General features: G+C 37.0%; 2 protein-coding genes across 9 annotated transcripts in view; one reads left to right on the top strand and one right to left on the bottom strand.

Moving 5' to 3' along the window:
- Positions 1 to 253: 253 nt before the first annotated feature.
- LOC148085279 (retinal cone rhodopsin-sensitive cGMP 3',5'-cyclic phosphodiesterase subunit gamma-like) lies at positions 254 to 1,470 on the bottom strand. Its single transcript, XM_087782404.1, has 4 exons — positions 1,400 to 1,470; positions 705 to 818; positions 582 to 619; positions 254 to 508 (listed from the first exon to the last, which is right to left on the bottom strand). Exons 2-4 carry the CDS (start codon positions 806 to 808, stop codon positions 432 to 434), a joined length of 219 nt encoding a protein of 72 aa, XP_087638530.1. The 5' UTR covers positions 809 to 818; positions 1,400 to 1,470; the 3' UTR covers positions 254 to 431.
- A 5,274-nt stretch (positions 1,471 to 6,744) lies between these two features.
- LOC148085278 (NLR family CARD domain-containing protein 3-like) overlaps positions 6,745 to 23,596 on the top strand; it is a 57,503-nt gene continuing 40,651 nt past the window's right edge. For 6 of the 8 annotated variants that reach the window (XR_015710497.1, XM_087783448.1, XM_087783450.1 and 3 more), the window contains exons 1-10: positions 6,745 to 6,859; positions 9,437 to 9,527; positions 9,596 to 9,730; positions 11,775 to 11,909; positions 14,015 to 14,084; positions 14,234 to 14,273; positions 14,398 to 16,186; positions 18,861 to 19,034; positions 20,972 to 21,145; positions 23,080 to 23,253. Coding sequence is in view for 7 of the 8 variants with exons in the window: in XM_087783448.1 (XP_087639574.1) it covers positions 6,820 to 6,859; positions 9,437 to 9,527; positions 9,596 to 9,730; positions 11,775 to 11,909; positions 14,015 to 14,084; positions 14,234 to 14,273; positions 14,398 to 16,186; positions 18,861 to 19,034; positions 20,972 to 21,145; positions 23,080 to 23,253 (2,822 nt within the window). In the remaining variant the exon portion in view is untranslated. The remainder of the gene's footprint in view (positions 6,860 to 9,436; positions 9,528 to 9,595; positions 9,731 to 11,774; positions 11,910 to 14,014; positions 14,085 to 14,233; positions 14,274 to 14,397; positions 16,187 to 18,860; positions 19,035 to 20,971; positions 21,146 to 23,079; positions 23,254 to 23,596) is intronic. The other 2 variants (XM_087783452.1, XM_087783451.1) reach the window with 2 other exon arrangements.

The raw sequence follows: 23,596 nt of genomic DNA, 5'->3' as shown, positions 1-23,596 counted from the left end.
AAACTACTTGGTAGTGTTTCTATAGTATCGTATACTAAACTTCAAAAAGTACACATTTGTGGTCAGAAAAAACAAAACAGTGAAATCTTTTCCATATCAAACTTTATTTAATATATTCTACACCAAAATGAATATATATTTTTTAATGAATGACATGAGTATTTAATTTGGTCTGCCTTTTAAGTTGCATTATTTTTCCCCAGGCTACCCGGGGTCATATCGTGCTGGACTCTAGTGCATGGATTCGGAGACAGAAGATCATTTTCACAGCTAGTGATGATTACTTTGTATATTTCTTTAGTCCGTCGTAGATGACGTCAAAGACTCCGAACGGCTTTTTTTCCAATTTGACTCATCATGACCCGTTGATACCGAATTAAAACTATGGAATAATGAACGTCGGTGTCAAGACGAGATGGTGTCCCGGCGCCTCAGACGATGCCGAACTGAGCCAGGTCGCTCAGCTCCATGTCACCGAACGCCTCCCACGGACAGACGACGGCGGAGTCTGTGAGAAAAAAACAAAACAAGACTCCGGGTCAGAGCCGGATCCTTGTGACATTCAGGATTAATCCGCTTACCTCCCAGTCCTTCCATCCCAGGGACGTCGTTGCCGAACCTGTGATGGGAGAGATCGGTCCAGTTTCAAACCTAGTCGCCCTCAATTTGGAAAACATGAATCTCCGACGGCCGTGTCATCTCACCCCTTCTGTCCCGCTTTGGGAGCCTTGCTCTTGAACTGACGGGCCTCCTTCTGCTTGAACTTGGGGGGGACAGGTTTTCCTGCCTCGGCTGCTCCAGCGTTCATCTTCAAGACTCTGAAGGATAAACGGAGATTAGTATGACTGATGGTCATTATGTCTCAAAGCTACGCTCGGAGGGTCAGATGAGCTTCAGGATCGATGATCATCGGCTGACACTGAGCTCCGAGAGCCTCGCCGTGTTCCGGGGTCAAGCATGGATTACCCGTTGGATTCAAATCTGTTTTTCTGAAACCGATACTGAACATCACCTTAATTTGGAGGATTATAACTGACAACGATGTACGTTGAGAGGTGAGATTAAACTCCTTGTTTATTTTCTGAGCGTCTATAAAGTCTCATGATAAAAAACACAGTTATGCATCTTATCGTCCAACATTTATTTGTGCTTTATCTATAAAAACTGTGTTTATTTATGTCTCCATTCGTACACATTTGTTACATGTCTTTAAAGAGTTTTGTCTGCGTCTTGAATCTGCATCTGTAAACATTCAATCGCATGTGTGTCTCCATGTGTCCCTGCATATGATGGATCTTTCCTTCTCCAACAACAAAAGCAAGTGATTTTAAAGTTTTAAGTTCGTGACAGAGAAAGAAGAGACAAGCATCGTTCTAGTCTAGAGACTCAAATCACTTACCGAGTTGGTGGAGAACAGAGAAGAACAAAAGTAGCTGCAAGACAAAGAAGTTCTTCTTCTTTCTTCTTGCAGTTTCTCTCTTCTGTGGATCCCCACAGCTCCGGCCCGCTTTTATACTCCCACGGACGGCAACGCCACCGTGTCTTTTCAGTTCTGGGATTACATATAATCTGCTGGATTATCTCAAATTTAGAACAGAGGGGAGTGATGCGCCTTTTCCATGAGACACGAGGTCTGCACAGGAAGCGAAATAAACCTCACTGTGTTTACGTCTGTGTGTTTGTTAGTCTGTACATCTCACAGTCTTGATGAGACTATAGACCTTTTTTAACACTCTGTTTGTTTCCTGGCCTTTCCAAGATTCTTACCAATGATCCTTTTTCTACGGTGGCTGAGCGGTGCAAAACAAAAAAACAAATTCACAGAACAAAACACAAAATCCATGAAGCGATAAAACAAATTCATAAAACGAAGTTTTTTTAGCGATTGTATTTTTTGTTCCGTGAATTTGTTAATTTTTTTCAGCTACTGTGTATTTCGTTCCATGAATTTGTAAAGTTTTTTCAGCGATTGTCTTATTTTGTTCGATTAATTTCTTCATTTGTTTCAGCAATTATTTTTTTTTGGTGTTTTTTTTTGTGATTTTGTTAAGTTGTTTCAGCGATTGTGTGTTTTGTTCCATGAATTTGTTAAGTTGTTTCAGCGATTGTGTGTTTTGTTCCATGAATTTGTTAAGTTGTTTCAGCGATTGTGTGCGTTTTGTTCTGTGAACTTGGTAAATTGTTTTAGCGATTTTGTGTGTTTTGTTCTGTGTATTTGTCATTTCTTTTCAGTCATTTTGTGTTTTTTTCCATGAAATGTATTATTGTGTTTAGCAACCTCTCAGCCACCGTACTTTTGTTTCACAAAAAAATCATCTCTATTTGTCCAAATCATGTATATTTAACTTTTAAAAATTAATTATAAGTAGAAGATAATATAAAATCTCTCAAAATAGGGCATACCTTTATAAATAAAGGTGTAACTTATCTTATCTTACCACGGTCATGTGAAATTAGATCTCATTTAATGATTGAGTTGCCTAATATTTTTGATACGTTTTGTTGTTCTTCTTAAAAACCTGATGGAACTTCAACATTTAAACACCTCTGAAATAATAATCCAATCCTGAAAATGTTATGGAGATCCACTCGCAGTTTTTGAGCAATGCCTTTTCAAAAAATGTTTCCACCACTCTTTGGCGGGGGTTTAAATGAAAGTACAAAAAATAAATGTAAAAAAACTAAACATCAAATCGATTTACATCCATCGTCATTCGGGCCGGGGACACTTAATTGGTTTGCAAAAGACAGAACAGTGTGAGTGTCTGGGATTACAGCTCATAATCTCACAGTAAGAGCTTTGCATAACAAACGACACCTGTAAACTCACATGCACGACCTTATTACCTCGGAAGTCCAGACGGTAATTTGAAACATTGACAGAGGAATCAAACAAGTTCTCATTTTTTATTGTCTGATGAAGCTTCATGAAGCACTGTCATATTCTTCAGAGGACAGTAGGGGGCGCCTTCAGTTTAAGAATGACGTGAGGTTTCAATAGAACAGTTGTTCAAAGCAAAGGAAAATAGTGCAGAAACCACCATCTAGTGGACTCAGGAAATAATGACACTGTTTTATGAAGCTTCACCAACACACCACTAGTTCAACTTGGGATCTTTCTGTTTGGAGTTTGTATGTTCTCCCTGTGTTTACTTCGGGAACTCCGGTTTCCTCCCACAGTCCAAAAACATACATAGTTTGATTTGGAACTTGGGGAAATTTTCCGTAGGTATGAGTGTGTGTGTGTGTGTGTGTGTGTGTGTGTGTGTCGTCCTGTCCAGGGTGTCCCCCACCTCCCTCCCGCGATATTCATAAGGGGATAGGCGGGAGGAAATTAATGAATGGCACATAAATGAATAAAAATAAAATACATTACTTTTGAAACGGGGGTCGGCTTATCCACATATATATGTCTATATCTATATAGATATCTATATCTATATCTACATCTATATCTATATAGGTGAAGACGTATTGAGTCAAGGTCTGATTGACACCTGTTAAAATGAGCAACTATATTCATAAAAAAAACAATTGAAAATGCACAACACAATCATCTACTGTTGAAAGAACAGTCACATTCACAAACAAAATACACAAACATTCGTGGCGGGGGGACACAGTCAAACCACATCAAAACATTATTTGTTTAATTGACTCAAGGACTGAAACCGTTTATTTTTGTTTATTTAAAACATGGCGTTCTTAACCATCTGACAGTTATGACTATAAACATGAGACATATATGTTTAACCGAGCAAACTACTGTCAATAAACTTACCTTGACATGCATACACAGCGTAACAACATTCATTTACGTCATCTTGGTCACAATAGTTGTTGTTAATGTCGTGTCCATGGTCTTTTGCAAAGTTTATTGAAGACAAATTCTCTCTATGGGACACATGAATAGACTCAATTCAAATGATTAGCTCAAACTTCTACTTCTTCTACCAAACTAAGAACAAGTAAGGATTTTTATTTGTATTTTATTAATTAGAAAAGGACACAACACGACACAAGAATCATTATAGACCGATAAATATTAACATTAATGATGAAAAAACACCTTAAATATCTTTTCAAGTTACCATGAGATAAAGATATGTTACCTTGTTTAATCAACAAATCCACACGTGGCAGAAGATTCGATGAAATTGCAGATACACTATTTCGACACTGGGGGGAGCCAAACCTTTTTTCCCGATCACATGCAGCTGCTTTACATAGTTTGCTTCCTCCCTGCAGGACTCAGAGCGAAGAGAAGGTTGAATTGTGTAAATGTTACGAGTCTCTTCTATATTTATTTTACTATATTTCAGATGAGATGTTGTTAGATTAAATGGGTTAAAGTACATTAAACTGGATTACTGATTATCAGGCAGGATTAGAGTCAGCTGGAAAACTTCATGACGCACTCTTGCTTCGATGGACGTCAAGTGTTAGGTTTACAACGTGGACGTGTTCAAGCCTTCTCACTTGTCACAAATCTCACTTTACATGGGCCTGGTCCTGGTCATTTGATACAAGGCTGCAGAAAGAGATACGTATTTGACTCTTGTCAAGATGCTACTTCGGTCAAGATTTTCCTTCAAATGAAACTAAACCAGTAAAAATGAGTTAAACGCAAACTTTATATGGAACCATTTTCCACAAAGAAGTGAAAGTAGAAGGTTCAGTAGATCAGTGTTTTTCAACCACTGTGCCTTGGCACACTAGTGTGCCTTGAGAGATCATCAGGTGTGCCGCGGGAAAATATCAAATTTGACCTAATTAATCAAAAAACATTATTTATTTACATATAAAAGAGAAAAGAGCTGAGATTGCCTGCTCTGTATGTCATTTAAATGGTTATTGGACCGATTGGTTGATGTCCAGTCGTAAAAAGAGATCTAAATAGTACCATTTATTTATTTATTTTTTACATTTTGGGTGGTGGTGTGCCTCATGATTTTTTTCTATGAAAAAGTGTACCTTGGCTTGAAAAAGGTTGAAAAACACTGCAGTAGATCATCAAACACAGAGGGAGAGGAAGATTGTTCCAAAGTTTAGGAGCAACAGTCTGGAAGGATTTCTCTCCTCTGGTCCTGAACCGTGTTCAGGAACCATCAGTAGATTCTGATCCACAGACCTCAGAGCCCGTGCTGGTGTGTAAGTCTGGATCAGATTACTGATGGAAGGTCTGACCATGAATAGATCTAAAAGTAAGAACCAGAATTTTAAAGTTGATCCTGAAAGAAACTGGAAGCAAGTGTTTTGTATGAACTGCAGGCAAGACAGCTCCTTCTTTTTAAGACATGAAAATAAACTGTTGCAATAGTTAAAGGATCAGGTAAATATGTATTTCTTTCAGTATATATAAAGCTCTTGTAGTAATGCTTTAGTCCGGAATTAATGTGAAATGGAAAACAGTTACGTAGTGTTATATCATGAACTTAAGATACTCTTAAGGCAGCTTATGTAATGGATATTAAAAATCTTCAAAATAAGAAACCATGAATCACACATAAATTAATTAATTTAGAGTATAATTTAAGTAAAGTAATTAATTAAGTTAGCTTAACTTTAATTAATTAACTTTTGTAATCATTTTTTGCTTTTAATAATTAACTGTTTTAATCCTAAATGTTACTCTTCCTTGGATCAAATCAATGCGCAGAACTCATTAGACAGGAAGGAGTTCTTGAGTTCTCTTTGACCCCTACAGTTGATCCTGTCAACTATGCTTTTGAAGGTCATGATGAAACTTTTGACATTAAATGGACTTTCTTGAAAGAAGTATCCTCCGCTGATCCCTCTGTCTTGGATATCTCCATTGATCATCTGATTGTGGGTTCTGAGGGGGAAGCTGCTTCTCCTACTTCACATCCTGAACTACAAGAAGCTTATTCCTTGGGACCACAAAGTGCTCCCCTCATCTCAATCTTAATTGCGACCGAAAACGATTTTTCTGCGTCCCACTTGATGAAGACTTACAGAAGATATTTGCATTCACATACCAAGGAACAGCAATACACCTACACCAGATATGCGTCAAGGCCACTGCGCAATGTTTTTCCACACTTCCCAGCATGGATTTAAAGTGTCCAAATCAAAGTTACAGTGTGTCCACTCCTCTGTAACATTTCTTGGGAGGATGATGACGAGCACAGGTCTCACACTCACTCCTAATCAAAGGACCACAATTCTGTCACATCATCTGTAAAAGATATGATGACATTCCTGGGACTGACCAATTACAGCAAGAACGTCATCCCTGATTATGTCTCATTAACGATACCTTTAAGAGAACTGATAAGACAAGCTGGCACCACATCCTACTCCTCCAAGTAAGAACGGGATGTGGAGGCTGAAGAAGCATTTGTGGCTTTAAAACAAGCCTTACATTCTGAACCTTTTCACTTAGAAACTAAGAAGTGTACTGCCCCCTGCTGTGGATAGTACATCATTTTATTCTAGTTGTACTAGTTGCAATAACAATAAATGACTAAACAGAAAGAAACACTTGTAGAACCATGGTTATGAAGATCAAGGGGTTCATCATGTGTTTGGGTCAGTCTGAACAAGGAAACTAGAGATCCTCTGAAAAAATATATTTCTTTTACTTTTAATTCCCTGCAGGACAGAAATGAAAGCACTTACAGTAAAAAAAATATTGACAATGAACCAGAACACAAGGCTTGGTAACAGTCTAACAAGAAAGACCGGTTTCATGAGTCACAGTTATTTCAGTCCAACCCTTTATACCAGCGTCAGAAGGAGTTGATCAGTGTCTTGTTCCATCAGTTCTGGTCAGAAGAAGCTGAATTCTGCTCCAACATGGACCTGAGACCACAGAAGAGAAGAAAGCTGCAGACAGGTCAGTGACTCTCTGACTCTCACACAAGTCAGCAGTTGATGAAATGAAATGAATCGCAACGAGACGATCCATGTTGATGTTTTTAAACAACTGCAGCTCAATCTACAAATGATGACGCAGAAAATCTGAATCTTACCACATTTAAACACCTGACATCTGTGTGTGTGAGTGTCTGTATACTTTGTATTTTTGTGTGTTTGTGCATGTGAGTATTTGTTTTGTATGTATATTTGTGTCTGTGCTTAAATGTGTGCGTGTGTGTGCTTGGGTGTGTTTGTGTGCGTGCATATTTGTTTAACTTTCTGATGAGGCACTTTTGAAGAATCTAGTCTTTTTCAACCACTGTGAGTAATTTGTCTATAAATATTCTTTATCAGCTAATAATAGAACATTACCGTGTGTCTGTGCTGTTGTATTGACTGTGAGTGTGATCATGTGAGTGTGTATTAAAAATATAGACCAGAAGTACCTTATATTCGGTCACTATCTACCGGTCGAGTCGAGACATAATAAAATATGATATAAGAAAATAGAAGAGAATCATTCGGCGCAATTCATTTATATGATGTGCATATCAGCCAATCGGAGCTCTAGTCTCTTTCAGTGTGTGTGCAGCAGATTTCTTAATTAATGATCTTTATTTATTAAGACAACATGATGCATATGGAGTTGTTTCCAGGCATTTCACGCAATTTGGAAAAAAGGAGAAGCAATAATAAGTAAGGTAAAATTTTTGATTTTTAAAGATCTTTCCAGACCAGGGCCACAAAGCGCTTTGCCAATCAAAAACAATACCCAGTTAAAATATATACTTTAAAGGATCAAGACACGTAAGAAAAACACAGGAGTCCCAGAAAATCAGGGAAAAGCACAAATAAGAATCTTTTAAGATGTTTCTTGAAGGAATCAGTAGATCATCAAACACAGAGGAAGATCGTTCCAAAGCTTAGGAGCAACAGTCTGGAAGGATTTTCCTCCCCTGGTACGGTAGTATATGTGTGGAACCACTGGAATCTTATCATCAGGAACAATAACCTGAGTTTCAGTTATGTCCAACAGAACCTTGAGGGACTCCACACAACAGATGATTCAGACCTTGTTTGATTGGCAGATACACTGAAACTGCCCAGAAAGGTATTGTGACAGAGACCCAGACAAGATTCCCTGCAGGAGAGAAATGAAAGCATGTACAGTAATTAAAATCTTGACAATGAACCAGAACACAAGGCTTGGTAACAGTCTAACAAGAAAGACCGGTTTCATGAGTCACAAGCTTTTATTCCAGTCTAACCCTTTATAACAGCGTCAGAAGGAGTTGATCAGTGTCTTGTTTGGTTCGTTCTGATCAGAAGACCAGTGACTAATTTGTCTATAAATATTCTTTATCAGCAAATAATATACCATTATCTTGTTACTGTGCTGTTGTAGTGACTGGGAGTGTAATCATGTGAGTGTGTATTGTTAATATAGATCAGAGGTGCCTTACACACCATTCATGTGACGTGCACATCAGCCAATCGGAGCTCTCTTCTCTTTCAGTGTGCGCGCAGCAAATTTTATATGTATCAAGAATAATAATGGCGTGAAACTTGACTTCCTTCCAGGTTTGAAGGTGTCTTATGTACATATTTACTGCTCAGATCCATGTTTATCAGACACTTCAAGTCTTCTCTACGAGAGTCACAGACGTTCTTGTGAAACAACATCACGTCAGTTATATCAAAGTGAAGCTGCAGAATGAAAGCAGCTAAAGCCAGTTTCTTTCATGTAATCACGTGATCAGAGCTATATCCTTAAAAACACACTTATATAAATACACCATCACATAATAACTAGATGCAAAGAAAACACTTTCATTTTAAAAACATAGTAAGAATAAGTGCATGTGTTGAGCAGGTGAGCCACAAATTCTAATGAAGCTCAGAGACGATCTGACTATCATCATCATCATCATCATCATCATCATCATCATCACTACAGTGCTCTAAGTTACTGATTTACAACAAGCAAGCAGTGTAATAGCCTGTAATGACACGTCTGTACTGAACTAGTTTGAGGGGGCACTGAAAAAAAACCAGAAAGGAGAAGACTGGAGCTCCAAGCAGCCTATTGTTCTCCTTGAATAATTGCAGGCAGGTGGAACTGATGAGATGGTCTGGTCCTTCAGGTGAGTGCCGACAGGAGGGGTTGAAGAAAAGGGCTGGACTTTCTTTAGGAAGATTTGTTCTAATGGCTCAAAAACAAGGACCAATAAGACTGAGATCTCAGTGTGGACAGAGATTTTACCGAGCAGAGAAGCTGCTAATGCTGGATAGTGGACGCCTCGTTTCATAGATCCATCTGTGTCTGTGGATAGAAGATACCTCTGCTGAGGAGCAGATCTATATGACCTGACACTCGTTTAAAAAACACGCTCCATCTAACCCTACCTGTAGAGGGCGCAGAACATGTGAAGTAAAATCTGTTTTCCTCTAATGAAAACAGGACATTATGAAACTGTTGATTATAGTTTTTACACTATGAGGCGAGAACTACTTTTGATGTTGACAAGAATGTCATGAGTGTGTTTGTGTGAAGGTGAAGACTCTGCTGAGACTCATGGTGAGGACAGAGACTCCTTTAAATACCCTCAGTGTGAGGAGCACGATGAACAGACCAGCACTCAGAGGTGAGACAAGGACCTGCAAGATTGTCCTCCATGTCTTCATTCTCACTCGATCTACTTCTGTGTTCAAGATCAAAGCAGCAGCAAGAACCTGCTGGACCTGGACCAAGATCTGGACCAGAACCCTGCTGTGTGTCTCTGAAGAGTGATGCTTCAATGCCTAAATGGATCAACTTCAGAGGAAGTGAAGAGTCTCCAGGTGTGAGGTGAGAGTAAACAAGTGTGAGTCTACCATCCAACACCAGCAGGGGGAGACAAAGACTCAATTAAAAACCCTTTAAAAGTGGAGCTATTTTTGTCTCACTAATATTTGTAACTGTTCAGAGAGTGATCTGCATATATACAGTGTGTTGTGACATCCACAAATGAAAAATTAATATTTGTATTTACAAAACATTTATAATTGTAAATATATCATTTCAATATACAAAACGAAATATATTTGTAAAACATCTAAAAATCCTGTGTGTGAAAGTACAAGTGAGTTATATTTATGTTGTTACCTGTTGTTTTTTATTGTGTTTTGTTGTTTTTTAACTTGTTGCTATTCACTTATTTGTTCTTGTTCAGTGTTCAGGCATTATTTATATATTTTGCCATTAGCCAACAACGATAGGCATCATTTTAATTAATAATTAACATTACAAAATAGGCAACCTCCCTAGTTTATTCTGAAGTATGTACTACCTTAGAATTGTTACGATTTGTTAGACTACTTTATTATTAACTTTTACAGAGTAGAATGTTGTTGAGGTTTGTTAAGTGTCTTTATGTCTTTATTACAAAGTTACAAAATTCACAAAGGGGATCATTTTTAGGAGCTATTTCTTCAATTGAGTTGGAAATATCTACACCTAGATAGACAAATCCACATTTTGAAACCAAGAAGGGGTGACAAAAGGAGGAGTAATTATTTCCCTCTCTGCCATAAACACTATGACAAATGTATTGTTATTTACTTGTTTTTTAAAAGGAGAAGATAATGAACTATTGGTTAACATTTCTGCCTGGGGATTTGAATAGAGAATTTGTATCCATTTTAAAAAGTTACCTTTTATTACAAATCTTTCAAGTACAGTTAATAGATAACTCCACTGGATTCTGTCAAAAGCTTTTTCAGCATCCAAAGATTTACCAGATGTTTCATAAATAATATTAAAAACTCTCCTAATATTGTGAAAGCCTTGCCTTCACTTCACAAATCTGTTCTGATCAATGAATGATGCCAGTCAAGCGTGGTTCTAAAGATTTTACAAAGAATTTTCACATCATTATTAAGAAGGAAAATTGGTCTATAGGATCTGCAACTAGTGGATGCTTTTACCAGGTTTTAATGAAAGAGTAATTATTGTAGTGTTTAGCAAGATAATTGAGGGACTCCTGAAACAAATCTAAAAGGGGTGAAATCAACGTATCTTTTAATATTTTATACACTTCAATAGGGATTCCATCAGACCCAGGAATTTTCCCACCTTTCAGGTTAGAAATTGTGTCAGAGATCTGATGAACTTGCAGGTCCTCGTTTAATGTGTCCTGCGAGTTCAAATCCAAGAATTTCAAGTGAGTCGAGGAAGTCTTTTTGTAAATCTGGAGCCATGTTAGAATATTGGGACGAATATTACATTTTGGTAAAAATCTAAGAAGCTTTCATTAATCTCTTTTGGATTGGAGGTTGTCACACCGTTATTCAACTGGATTGAGTTCATTGATCTTTCTGCTTGTGCTTGTTTAACTCACCAAGCTAGTAGCTTCTCTACCTTCTCACCTTGATCATCGTAGGACTGTTTTAATCTAATTAAACTTTTTGTTGCAATATTAGTTGACAGAAGATTGTTCCTAGCTTTTAATTGATGAAGTTGAGACATTAGCTGCCTGTTAAATGTTTCAAAACGATCCTCTGTGACCTTGATTAATTGAAATGGCACTGACTTGTGAACCAATGTGACGACTCCTCTCCTCCTGAAAGAAGACCCCCCCCCCCCCATCTTGTTCTCACCCTTTGTTCATCCTCCTGAGTTATATGCGTCTCTTAAAGAAAAACTACCTTTGCATTCGACTTTATGATATTTCTCATCACCTATTTTAGCTTGACAAGTTTATTCAAGCCCTGCACATTCCAAGAAGAAAATATTAATTCAATGGTCATGTCTAAGTGTTAATATTGTAGTTAAGTTGTTCAGAGGTGAGACAAGGACCTGCAAGATTGTCCTCCATGTCTTCATTTTCACTCGATCTACTTCTGTGTTCAAGATCAAAGCAGCAGCAAGAACCTGCTGGACCTGGACCAAGATCTGGACCAGAACCCTGCAGTGTGTCTCTGAAGAGTGATCATTCAATTTTTAGACCCATCAACTTCAGAGGAAGTGAAGAGTCTCCAGGTGTGAGGTGAGAGTGAACAAGTGTGAGTCTACCAGGTTCATACACACATTAAACCAGAGAACTTTACTTCACTCACAACACCAGCAGGGGGAGACGAAGACACAATTAAAAAACTCATGGGTTACGGAGCTATTTTTGTCTCACTAATATTTGTAACTGTTCAGAGGGTGATCTGCAAACATTCAATGGTTGCACGTGTGTTGTGATATCCACAAATGTAAAATTAATATTCGTAACTTTAATTTTGTATTGACAACACATTTGTATTTGTAAATATATAATTTTAATGTACAAAACAAAAATACATTTGTAAAACGTCTAAAAATTCTGTGTGTGAAAGTACAAAGTGATTTATATTTACCTGTTGTTGTTTTTTATAGTGTTTTTTTTTTTTTCACTTATTCATTTTTGTTCAGTGTTGAAACATTATTTATATATTTTTGCCATCAGCCAACAATGAGAGGCATCATTTTAATTAATAATTAACATTACAAAATAGGCTTCCTCTCGATTTCTTTTTTTTTTGATCAATTATTCATATTCTCACATAATTGACACGAGGTAGTTTATTCTGAAGAATGTTCTACCTTAGAATTGTTAAGATTTGTTAGACTACTTTATTATTAACTTACAGAGTAGAATGTTGTTGAGGCTTTTTAAGTGTCTTTCTGTAATTCCAAATTTGCATTAAAGTCAGTTAAAAGTGTGGAGTTAAAAACACTCTACTCCAATTGTGCCACAACTTCACATAGCAGCCCATAATACCTCTCCTGGACAACTGGGTGAGCAAACCGAGCGCACCTCCACAAACTGAACCAAAGCCTGGCTTGTATACATGCATTTATCTGTAGTATTTCTACAAGAGAATTATCAGAAAATAATAATCTCCTCAATAACACTGAACACAAATAAATAAGTGAATGGATGGTAAGTTTGCTGCTGTAGCAACACTACAATAAAAAAATAACAGTTATTAACATCAACATCGAGGCGGGGCTCAATCCCTGAACTCCTGGTTTAAAGCTGTTGGTTCTAGTCATGATCCATTCGGACAAGTGACGCCATCGGGGCATGAACTTGAAAAAATATCGGGGGCTTCGTAAACATAGACATTTCTTTCACGCTTCGTCACTGCTACTGTAATGTTCTATCATTACACGCCCTCTCGATCACCATCTTCGAGAGTTTCTGGAAGCCGTTTCTCCAAAAATGAGCACATATCCGCTCCCTCTCCCTTCTCCGGCAGAACCATCAAACAGAGATTGGAACGTCGGCTGCGGTTCTCCATGTCATCCACTTTGAGAGTCAGGGCCTCGATAGCAGCCTTCATGTTAGCATTCTCAGCTAGCAGTGATGCAACGTTGTCGTTAGCGCTGATTCTATTTTCCGCTTCAGTCACACTTGTCCTAACTTCGTTTAAATCTGTCTTCAAGCCTTGTATTTCACCAAGCTGTCCATCAAACCTCACACAAATTATTTTTTCTTCGACTTAATGGCGGACAATACAGAGTCGTTCACGACGTCGCCACCTGTAGTCGCTCCACATGCAGCACCGCACGCTTGCTCTTCGTCGTACTGTATTTTGAGTTTGTTTGGTCGGTTTTTGTGCCATGTCGGCAGATAGTCTGTCAGGAGGCAAAATTGAAAAAGTTTTGAACATTAATTCAGAAGTTTTGGTGAAGCGGCTCCACATTGGTCTACGTAGCTTCGCACCATAACCAGAAGCAGCATCAGATAGTTTTACTTCAGAACAAAACCATGAAACAAATTTAGAGGTGGACATGTGCAGCAGTGTGAGGACATCTAGTGGTTCAGCTGGTGAATACCAGGATAGAAAGAGATGAGAGTTGATCAGAGTTGTGTTTTCATCAGGATCCAGCAGGAGGAACCATAGTATTCTGGACTGTTCTGAGTCTTTCAATAATAAGACCAAGAAGACTCATTTTTATAAAATTATATTTAAAATAAACAGTTTGGCTTGACAGTATTTAAGTTCTAATGGAAATGGTCCTGTATGTGGGTTTTTAAAGGAACCTTCTAGTTTATTTATGATCAGAACCTTCAACTCGACAAGAGTTTATTTACAGTCTGATTTCATCCCTTCTTCTCAGAGTGTACCATCAGAACTCAGAGCTTCTCATTGGTCAGCAACATCCCTCACAACTGGAAACCATACAACTGGTATGTTTATAAACTAGAGGAGGTCCTCATCGTAGAGGTTCCTTCTGTTCATTATCATTCAGCTGAATCCAAGTTAAAGCTTCTGGTCTTTGTGGTTCTTGAGATGATCCACTATCACTCTGACTTTCTTCTCTGTGATTCTGTTCCAGTCACTGCAGCAGGAGGATCTGGCCGAGCGTCTGTGGAGCAGTAAGAACATGTGAACAAACATAATGAAGATGAAAAACAAGATCTGAAGATTTTACTCCATTTTCACCATCTACAATCTTCTGACTCGTGTGACTCATCTTCTGTGACTTATGTCTTCATTCAGGAAGTCTTGCAGAAGAGTGTGGAGGACGACTGAAGAAGAGCCTGCAGAAGAAGTTCCACAGTGTGTCTGAGGGGGTCGCTAAAGCAGGAAACTCTGCTCCTCTGAATGAGATCTTCACTGAGCTCTACATCACTGAGGGGGGCACAGACCAGGTCAACCAGGAGCACGAGGTCCGACAGATCGAAGCAGCCACCAGGAACCAGACCAGACCAGAAACCACCATCAGACAAGAAGACCTCTTTAAAGCCTCACCTGACAGAGAACGACCAATCAGAACACTGCTGACGAAGGGCGTGGCTGGCATTGGGAAGACCCTCCTGACACAGAAGCTGACTCTGGACTGGGCTGAAGACAAAGCCCACCAGAACTTCCACCTAATTTTTCCTTTCACCTTCAGAGAGCTGAACCTGCTGAAAGAGAAGAAGTTGAGTTTGATGGAACTTGTTCATCTTTTCTTTCCTGAAACCAGAAAATCCAGACTAAGCAGCTTTGAAGGACTCCAGGTTCTGTTCATCTTTGATGGTCTGGACGAGTGTCGACTCCCTCTGGACTTCCTCAACAGTCGGCGCCTGATAGAAGCTACAGAGTCCACCTCAGTAGACGTCCTGCTGACAAACCTCATCAGGGGGGATCTTCTTCCCTCAGCTCGTCTCTGGATCACCACACGACCTGCAGCAGCCAATCAGATCCCTCCTGAGTGTGTGGACATGGTGACAGAGGTCAGAGGGTTCAATGACCTCCAGAAGGAGGAGTACTTCAGGAAGAGGTTCAGAGATGAGGAGCAGACCAGCAGCATCATGTCTCACATCAGGAGGTCACAAAGCATGTACATCATGTGTCACATCCCGATCTTCTGCTGGATCACTGCCACAGTTCTGGAGGACATGTTGAAGATCACAGAGACAGAACAGCTGCCCAACACCCTGACTGAGACGTACATCTACTTCCTGGTGGTTCAGTTAAAAGTCAAGAAGGTGAAGTTCGACGGAGGATCTGGGACTGACACAGTTTGGGATCCTGAGAGCAGGAAGATGGTGGAGTCTCTGGGAAAACTGGCTTTTGAGCATCTGCAGAGAGGAAACTTGATCTTCTATGAGTCAGACCTCACAGAGTGTGACATCGACATCTCAGCAGCTTCAGTTTACTCAGGAGTGTTCACACAGATCTTCAGAGAAGAGAGAGGACTGTACCAGGACAAGGTGTTCTGCTACATTCACCTGAGTGTCCAGGAGTTTCTGGCTGCTCTTCACGTCCACCAGACATTCATCAACTCTGGAGTCAACCTGCTGGAATCAAAACAGTTAAGTTTCTTGAGAGACAAAAGTCAAACAGAAAGGTTCTACCAGACAGCAATAGATGAAACCCTAAAAAGTCCAAATGGACATCTGGACTTGTTCCTGCGTTTCCTTCTGGGTCTTTCTCAGCAGACCAGCCAGAGTCTCCTTCCAGGTTTGTTGACACAGACAGGAAGTAGCTCCTGGACCAATCACAACACAGCAAAGCTCATCAAGAAGAAGATAAGTGAGGATGTGTCTCCAGAGAGAATCATCAACCTGTTCCACTGTCTGAATGAAGTGAAGGACACTTCTCTGGTGGAGAAGGTCCAACAGCAGCTGAGATCAGGACCTCTCTCCTGTAAAAAAAATTCTCCTGCTCAATGGTCGGCCCTGGCCTTCATCTTACTGTCCTCAAAGGAACATCTGGACGAGTTTGACCTGAAGAAATACTTTGCTTCAGAAGACGTTCTTGAGAGGCTTCTGCCGGTGGTTCAAGCTGCAAACAAAGTTCTGTAAGTTGTTCAAACATTTCTGATGATATGAACTAAACATGAATGTTTGATTTACTCTTTGATGATTGTTGTGTTTGTCATCGTGTTAAACAAATAGATTCTAATTTAGACAAACATTGCTCAAATATTTATACATTATGTGATGGTGATTTTATGATGTAACTAGTTCAGTCTTGTCAAGAGAATTTAAAAAGTAAAGATGTTATGTAGTTTATAAAAATATCATCTTAATAAATCATTGTAATGATAAACAAACAAGCGTCAACTTTAAATGAAAATAGATAATAATCAAAACAACATATTTCAAAGTTGATTGTGGTCAGAATGTGGGACTATCACAGCACTAACAACTGCTTCTGTCTCAATGTTTTCTTGGCTTGTTCCCTGAATGGACTTTTGTGTTTGTTCATCTTCATCTGAAGGACATGAAACACACAAACTTTGCTGAGTTCATCATTCTGCAGCTGTTGACCAATGAAATACTTGAAGACAGAAAGTCAACCACTGAAGCGCTTTTATTCTGTAACATTTGCTATTGGTTCATCCTTCTTGGTCAGGGCCCTCTCATCCCTGATGCATTCAATTGATGTGAGACAGAGGATCAGTGATGAAAACATAGATTCTGAAAGACTCAGAGAAACACAACACAAATACATGTAAAAATGTTTAAAGACTAAGAAGAGTTTTGATTCATGTTTTATGATCAGGAAAAAGGATGTCAGGTCAGCCTGGAATTGAACCCTCAACCTGTTGCCCACTGGTTCAGAAGATGGTTAGTAGAAACATGTGGCCTCATTAATTATACTGCGTATACACAAATGAATGTGTACAAAACATTTATTTATAGAAAATAAACTTGAAGTTAGCATGTGTGACCTTCACAGCAGCTCTTAGCCTGATTTATACACAATCTTCATCTTAAATTCAAGTTTCTTGAATGAAACAAAACGACGAAGATTACATCAATAAAAATGCAACTTTATTTAACTTTACTCTTGTCCTTTTCTCAGGAAATGTGTAATATAAAAATAAATAATAAAAACAAAGGGGTTCGTCTTCATAGCCCTCTTTGTCTGACTGCATGTATTTAATTTAAAATATTCATGTCAGGTATCACTTCAAGATTCTCTTAAAGCAAAATATGTTGATAAATGTACATTGAAGCCAATAAGTTTTGTTTGTCATGTCTTTCACTGAGACTCCAATTCATTCAGCAACAGTCCAAACCAACAGAGTCAAAACAACCATCAACGGTGACTTAAAACATAAACAAAAAAACAGCAGATCTTTGTTAAATAAATTTTGTACATGTCAGTATAAATGTCACTTCCTGTTGGAGCAGTTGAATATTTTAATAAAAATATCTAATTTATAATAATTTAAAAATAAATAATCTTGATTCAATTATTTTATACAGACTGACAGGTGCAGCAGAACGTCTGCCTCGATGTTTGGTTCTGTTTTTCTATTGCTCATTTTGTGTATTATTTCATTCTTTTATTTTGTACTGACACTAGAATTACCTTTTTGTGTTTATGTAACTGTCAATAAAAGTTTCTGATTCTGATACGTCTATTACAGGCAGAAACCACAGATTGAGATGTAGTGAAAAGACTTTTTAAACTCCAGACCTTAAACCAAAGTTAAGAAATTGTCAGGAAAATATCTAAATATATGTTTTGATGTTGTCACATGATCGTCTATGTGTCACATGATCGTCTATGTGTCACATGATTGGCTGAAAGTACGATCAAGTACTCTTTTGGTTTTGTCTGGTGACTCTGTTATACCAGCATTTATAATAGATTTTGAACACTTTCACATTTTTATAATGAATTTAAAAGGATACTTGTTAATTACAATATTAAACTCTATTTGTGAAAAAACTTTGACTCACTTAAAATCATAATTATTATAATTCAATAAAAATAAATTGAACCTTCAATATACAAATGATTTAATTATTAAATATTAAATTATTCAAAAAACGAATTCAACATTTAAAACATTGAAACCATTCAATATTGTGATGACACTGATATACTTCCATAGTTTCTCTTCATCTGGTCCATCAACATCAAATCAACCATAACATGAACACATTCAATCAAACACTTGTTGATGTTCAAAAGTCCAGCATGAATCAATGACGTGTCAATAGTTGGTATCAAAGGTTTGAAAGAAACTTTGACTGAACTATATTAGAGAGGAAGCAGACAACAAACCACAAGTGAAGATCTTATCAATGTAAATAGTTGGGTTTGTCTTTAAATAAACTCATTCAATTCTTGTCAAATAGAACATTTAAAAAGTCACTTTATCCTGCCCTCCACACGTTGACTTGTGTTTTGGCAGTAAGCTAAACACTATTTGCTCATCAAGACTCTGTAGACAGTGGATTCGTTGTACTCAGGTTTTTTGAGTTGCAAATCTTTTTGTAAAACTGAAAACAGACAAAATATATTTTCAATACATTTGTTGAAAGATGAACTGTACATTATTAACAAACAGTATATTCAAATTAACAGACAATTACCTATTAAACAAAGGTAAATCATCACACGATCACAGTTTAATTGTGACGTGTATAAATGAACATTGATTTAAACGACCATGGGTGGTAAAAATACTGGTGACAGGACACACTTGTTGATGAAACTCGTCTCTTTCACAGGCTGAGCTGGTGTCGACTGTCAGAGAGAAGTTGTTCACTTCTGTCCTCAGTCCTCAGCTCTCCGTTCTCTAGTCTGACTCTACTGGACATGACTGGCAACCACCTGTATGATCCAGGAGTGGAGCTGCTGTCTGCTGGACTGAAGAGTCCACACTGTCACCTGGAGACTCTCAGGTCAGAACATCATCTTTTCTACATCATCAAAGCTCAAATGTAAAGTCAGAGGTGGAAACACGAGTCAAAGTCTGTCATCACTTTGTTCTTCAGTGAAGCAGCTCATAGATACATTTGTATGTTTGTGTAGCAGGTAAAGATGTTACGTAGTTTATAAAAATATAATCTTAATAAATCATTGTAATGATAAACAAACAAGCGTTAACTTTAAATGGAAATGAATAATAATCAAAACAACAGTCGTTGCATATTCTTTATCCAGTGTTCTCGCGTCATCTGTCTCGTAGAAGCCAAAACACTTTAGAGTGGAATCTTGAGGTTTGTCTTTGTCATTGTTTGTTTTTTCCACCGTTGTTGTCTCTGTTCTTCTCTTATGATTCATCTGTTGTTCATGAGGTCTACGACTATTTTAACAGTCGACTGGTCAGCAAATATTGAAACCATTAAGTCGACTAATCGCATCATTCTTACATTTTTCTTACATTTTTCTTCAATTAATCATGAAGTTTCTTTAATGAAACAAAACTACTTTACTTACTTTAAGCTTCTTTTAAAGCTAAACATGTTGATAAATGTACATTGAAGCCAATAAGTTTTGTTTGTCATGTCTTTTACTGAGACTTCAATTCATTCAGCAACAGTCCAAACCAACAGAGTCAAAACAACCATCAACGGTGACTTAAAACATAAATTAAAAAAACAGCAGATATTTGTTCACGTATTTTGTACACGTCAGTATGAATGTCTTTCATTTCAAAACAAAGTGTGTTGTAAGAAAATATCAATATTTGTGCTCAGGTTATATACGGGTGTGAAAACTAACATCTTGGTAAGAAATGTCTTTCTCCAATGATTTGTGAGGCTCATCTACAACTACTTCACTTCACACTGAACACATGTGTCTCCATTTCTTGTTGAGTCCATTGTGCTGATGGTATCTGTGATCATTCTCCTGACATGTGACTGTTGCAACAATCAGTCTCATCAAGTTGATCATGGTTTTCAACATTTTCAAGGTCAAACATTTAGAGAGAAAAGTGTAGATTTTCTACTTTTAATATGACGTGTTGATAAATGTCACTTCCTGTTGGAGCAGTTGAATCTATTTTCAGATCATGAACTGAATATTGAAAAACATTTGCTTTGTTTCTTATGCAAGTAGATCAGTGTCATCAGAGAATTGAAGGATTGAATTTAACATTTCATTTTATTAAAATTGTATTTTTTTAACCATAGAATTATGTTCTGAACAATTTTTTTCAATAATTTGAATATATATATAATAAATTGGATTTTAAACACTTTCAGGTTTTAAAATTAAATTTAAAAGGCTTCTTGTTAAAAATATTGAATCTCGAGTTTTTTAATTTATTATTCCATACCAGCATTTATAATAGATTTTGAACACTTTGACATTTTCATAATGAATTTAAAAGGGATACTTGTTAATTACAATAATAAACTCTATTTGTGACAAAAGTTTTTACTCATTTAAAAACATAATTATTATTATTCAATAAAAATAAATGTAACCTTTAAATACAAATTATTTAATTATTTAATCTTCAATTATTCAAAAAACGAATTAAACATTTGAAAGGTTGAAACCATTCAATATTGTGATGACACTGATATACTTCCATAGTTTCTCTTCATCTGGTCCATCAACATCAAATCAACCATAACATGAACACATTCAATCAAACACTTGTTGATGTTCAAAAGTCCAGCATGAATCAATGACGTGTCAATAGTTGGAATCAAAGGTTTGAAAGAAACTTTGACTGAACTATATTAGAGAGGAAGCAGACAACAAACCACAACTGGAGATCTTTTCAATGTAAATAGTTGAGTTTGTCTTTAAATAAACTCTTTCAATTCTTGTCAAATAGAAAATTGAAAAAGTCACTTGTTGATGAAACTTGTCTCTTTCACAGGCTGGTCTGTTGTGGACTGTCAGAGAGAAGTTGTTCACTTCTGTCCTCAGTCCTCAGCTCTCCGTCCTCTAGTCTGACTCTACTGGACATGACTGGCAACAACCTGCAGGATCCAGGAGTGGAGCTGCTGTCTGCTGGACTGAAGAGTCCACACTGTCACCTGGAGACTCTCAGGTCAGAACATCATCTTTTCTACATCATCAAAGCTCAAATGTAAAGTCAGAGGTGGAAACACGAGTCAAAGTCTGTCATCACTTTGTTCTTCAGTGAAGCAGCTCATAGATACATTTGTATGTTTGTGTAGCAGGTAAAGATGTTACGTAGTTTATAAAAATATCATCTTAATAAATCATTGTAATGATGAACAAACAAGCGTCAACTTTAAATGGAAATGAATAATAATCAAAACAACAGTCGTTGCATATTCTTTATCCAGTGTTCTCACGTCATCTGTCTCGTAGAAGCCAAAACACTTTAGAGTGGAATCTTGAGGTTTGTCTTTGATTTGTTTTCATTGTTTGTTTTTTCCACCGTTGTTGTCTCTGTTCTTCTCTTATGGTTCATCTCTTGTTCATGAGGTCTACGACTATTTTAACAGTCGACTGGTCACCAAATATTGAAACCATTAAGTCGACTAATCGCATCATTCTTACATCTTTCTTACATTTATCATGAAGTTTCTTTAATGAAACAAAACTACTTTACTTACTTTAAGCTTCTTTTAAAGCTAAACATGTTGATAAATGTACATTGAAGCCAATAAGTTTTGTTTGTCATGTCTTTTGCTGAGACTTCAATTCATTCAGCAACAGTCCAAACCAACAGAGTCAAAACAACCATCAACGTGACTTAAAACATAAATAAAAAAAACAGCAGATATTTGTTCACGTATTTTGTACACGTCAGTATGAATGTCTTTCATTTCAAAACAAAGTGTGTTGTAAGAAAATATCAATATTTGTGCTCAGGTTATATACGGGTGTGAAAACTAACATCTTGGTAAGAAATGTCTTTCTCCAATGATTTGTGAGGCTCATCTACAACTACTTCACTTCACACTGAACACATGTGTCTCCATTTCTTGTTGAGTCCATTGTGCTGATGGTATCTGTGATCATTCTCCTGACATGTGACTGTTTCAACAATCAGTCTCATCAAGTTGATCATGGTTTTGAACATTTTCAAGGTCAAACATTTGAGAGAAAAGTGTAGATTTTCTACTTTTAATATGACGTGTTAATAAATGTCACTTCCTGTTTGAGCAGTTGAATATATTTTCAGATCATGAACTGAATATTTAAAAACATTTGCTTTGTTTCTTATGCAAGTAGATCAGTGTCATCAGAGAATTGAAGGATTGAATTTAACATTTCATTTTATTGAAATATTGTATTATTTTAACCTTAGAATTATGATCTGAACAATTTATTTCAATAATTTGAATATATATATAATAAATTGGATTTTAAACACTTTCAGGTTTTAAAATTAAATTTAAAAGGCTTCTTGTTAAAAATATTGAATCTCGAGTTATTTAATTTATTATTCCATACCAGCATTTATAATAGATTTTGAACACTTTGACATTTTCATAATGCATTAAAAGAGATACTTGTTAATTACAATAATAAACTCTATTTGTGACAAAAAGTTTTTACTCATTTAAAAACATAATTATTATTATTCAATAAAAATAAATGTAACCTTTAAATACAAATTATTTAATTATTTAATCTTCAATTATTAAAAAAACGAATTCAACATTTGAAAGGTTGAAACCATTCAATATTGTGATGACACTGATATACTTCCATAGTTTCTCTTCATCTGGTCCATCAACATCAAATCAACCATAACATGAACACATTCAATCAAACACTTGTTGATGTTCAAAAGTCCAGCATGAATCAATGACGTGTCAATAGTTGGTATCAAAGGTTTGAAAGAAACTTTGACTGAACTATATTAGAGAGGAAGCAGACAACAAACCACAAGTGAAGATCTTATCAATGGAAATAGTTGAGTTTGTCTTTAAATAAACTCTTTCAATTCTTGTCAAATAGAAAATTGAAAAAGTCACTTGTTGATGAAACTCGTCTCTTTCACAGCCTGAGCAGTTGTCGACTGTCAGAGAGAAGTTGTTCACTTCTGTCCTCAGTCCTCAGCTCTCCGTCCTCTAGTCTGACTCTACTGGACCTGAGTAGAAACAAGCTGCAGGATCCAGGAGTGGAGCTGCTGTCTGCTGGACTGAAGAGTCCACACTGTCACCTGGAGACTCTCAGGTCAGAACATCATCTTTTCTACATCATCAAAGCTCAAATGTAAAGTCAGAGGTGGAAACACGAGTCAAAGTCTGTCATCACTTTGTTCTTCAGTGAAGCAGCTCATAGATACATTTGTATGTTTGTGTAGCAGGTAAAGATGTTACGTAGTTTATAAAAATATCATATTAATAAATCATTGTAATGATGAACAAACAAGCGTCAACTTTAAATGAAAATGAATAATAATCAAAACAACAGTCTTTATCCAGTGTTCTCGCGTCATCTGTCTCGTAGAAGACAAAACACTTTAGAGTGGAATCTTGAGGTTTGTCTTTGATTTGTTTTCATCGTTTTTTTTTTC

This window comes from Callionymus lyra, chromosome 2 (assembly GCF_982586985.1).
Source record: "Callionymus lyra chromosome 2, fCalLyr1.hap1.1, whole genome shotgun sequence".
Taxonomy (NCBI): Eukaryota; Metazoa; Chordata; class Actinopteri; order Syngnathiformes; family Callionymidae; genus Callionymus; species Callionymus lyra.
Note: the sequence above shows the minus strand (reverse complement) of the source record. Positions and strands in the feature narration are given on the sequence as shown.

Coding starts and splice junctions, on each gene's coding strand:
- LOC148085279 (XM_087782404.1), bottom strand. CDS start 808: ATGAACGCTGGAGCAGCCGAGGCAGGAAAACCTGTCCCCCCCAAGTTC. Junction 620..704: donor CCCAAAGCGGGACAGAAGGG/GTGAGATGACAC, acceptor CTCCCATCACAG/GTTCGGCAACGACGTCCCTG. Junction 509..581: donor TGGGATGGAAGGACTGGGAG/GTAAGCGGATTA, acceptor TTTTTCTCACAG/ACTCCGCCGTCGTCTGTCCG.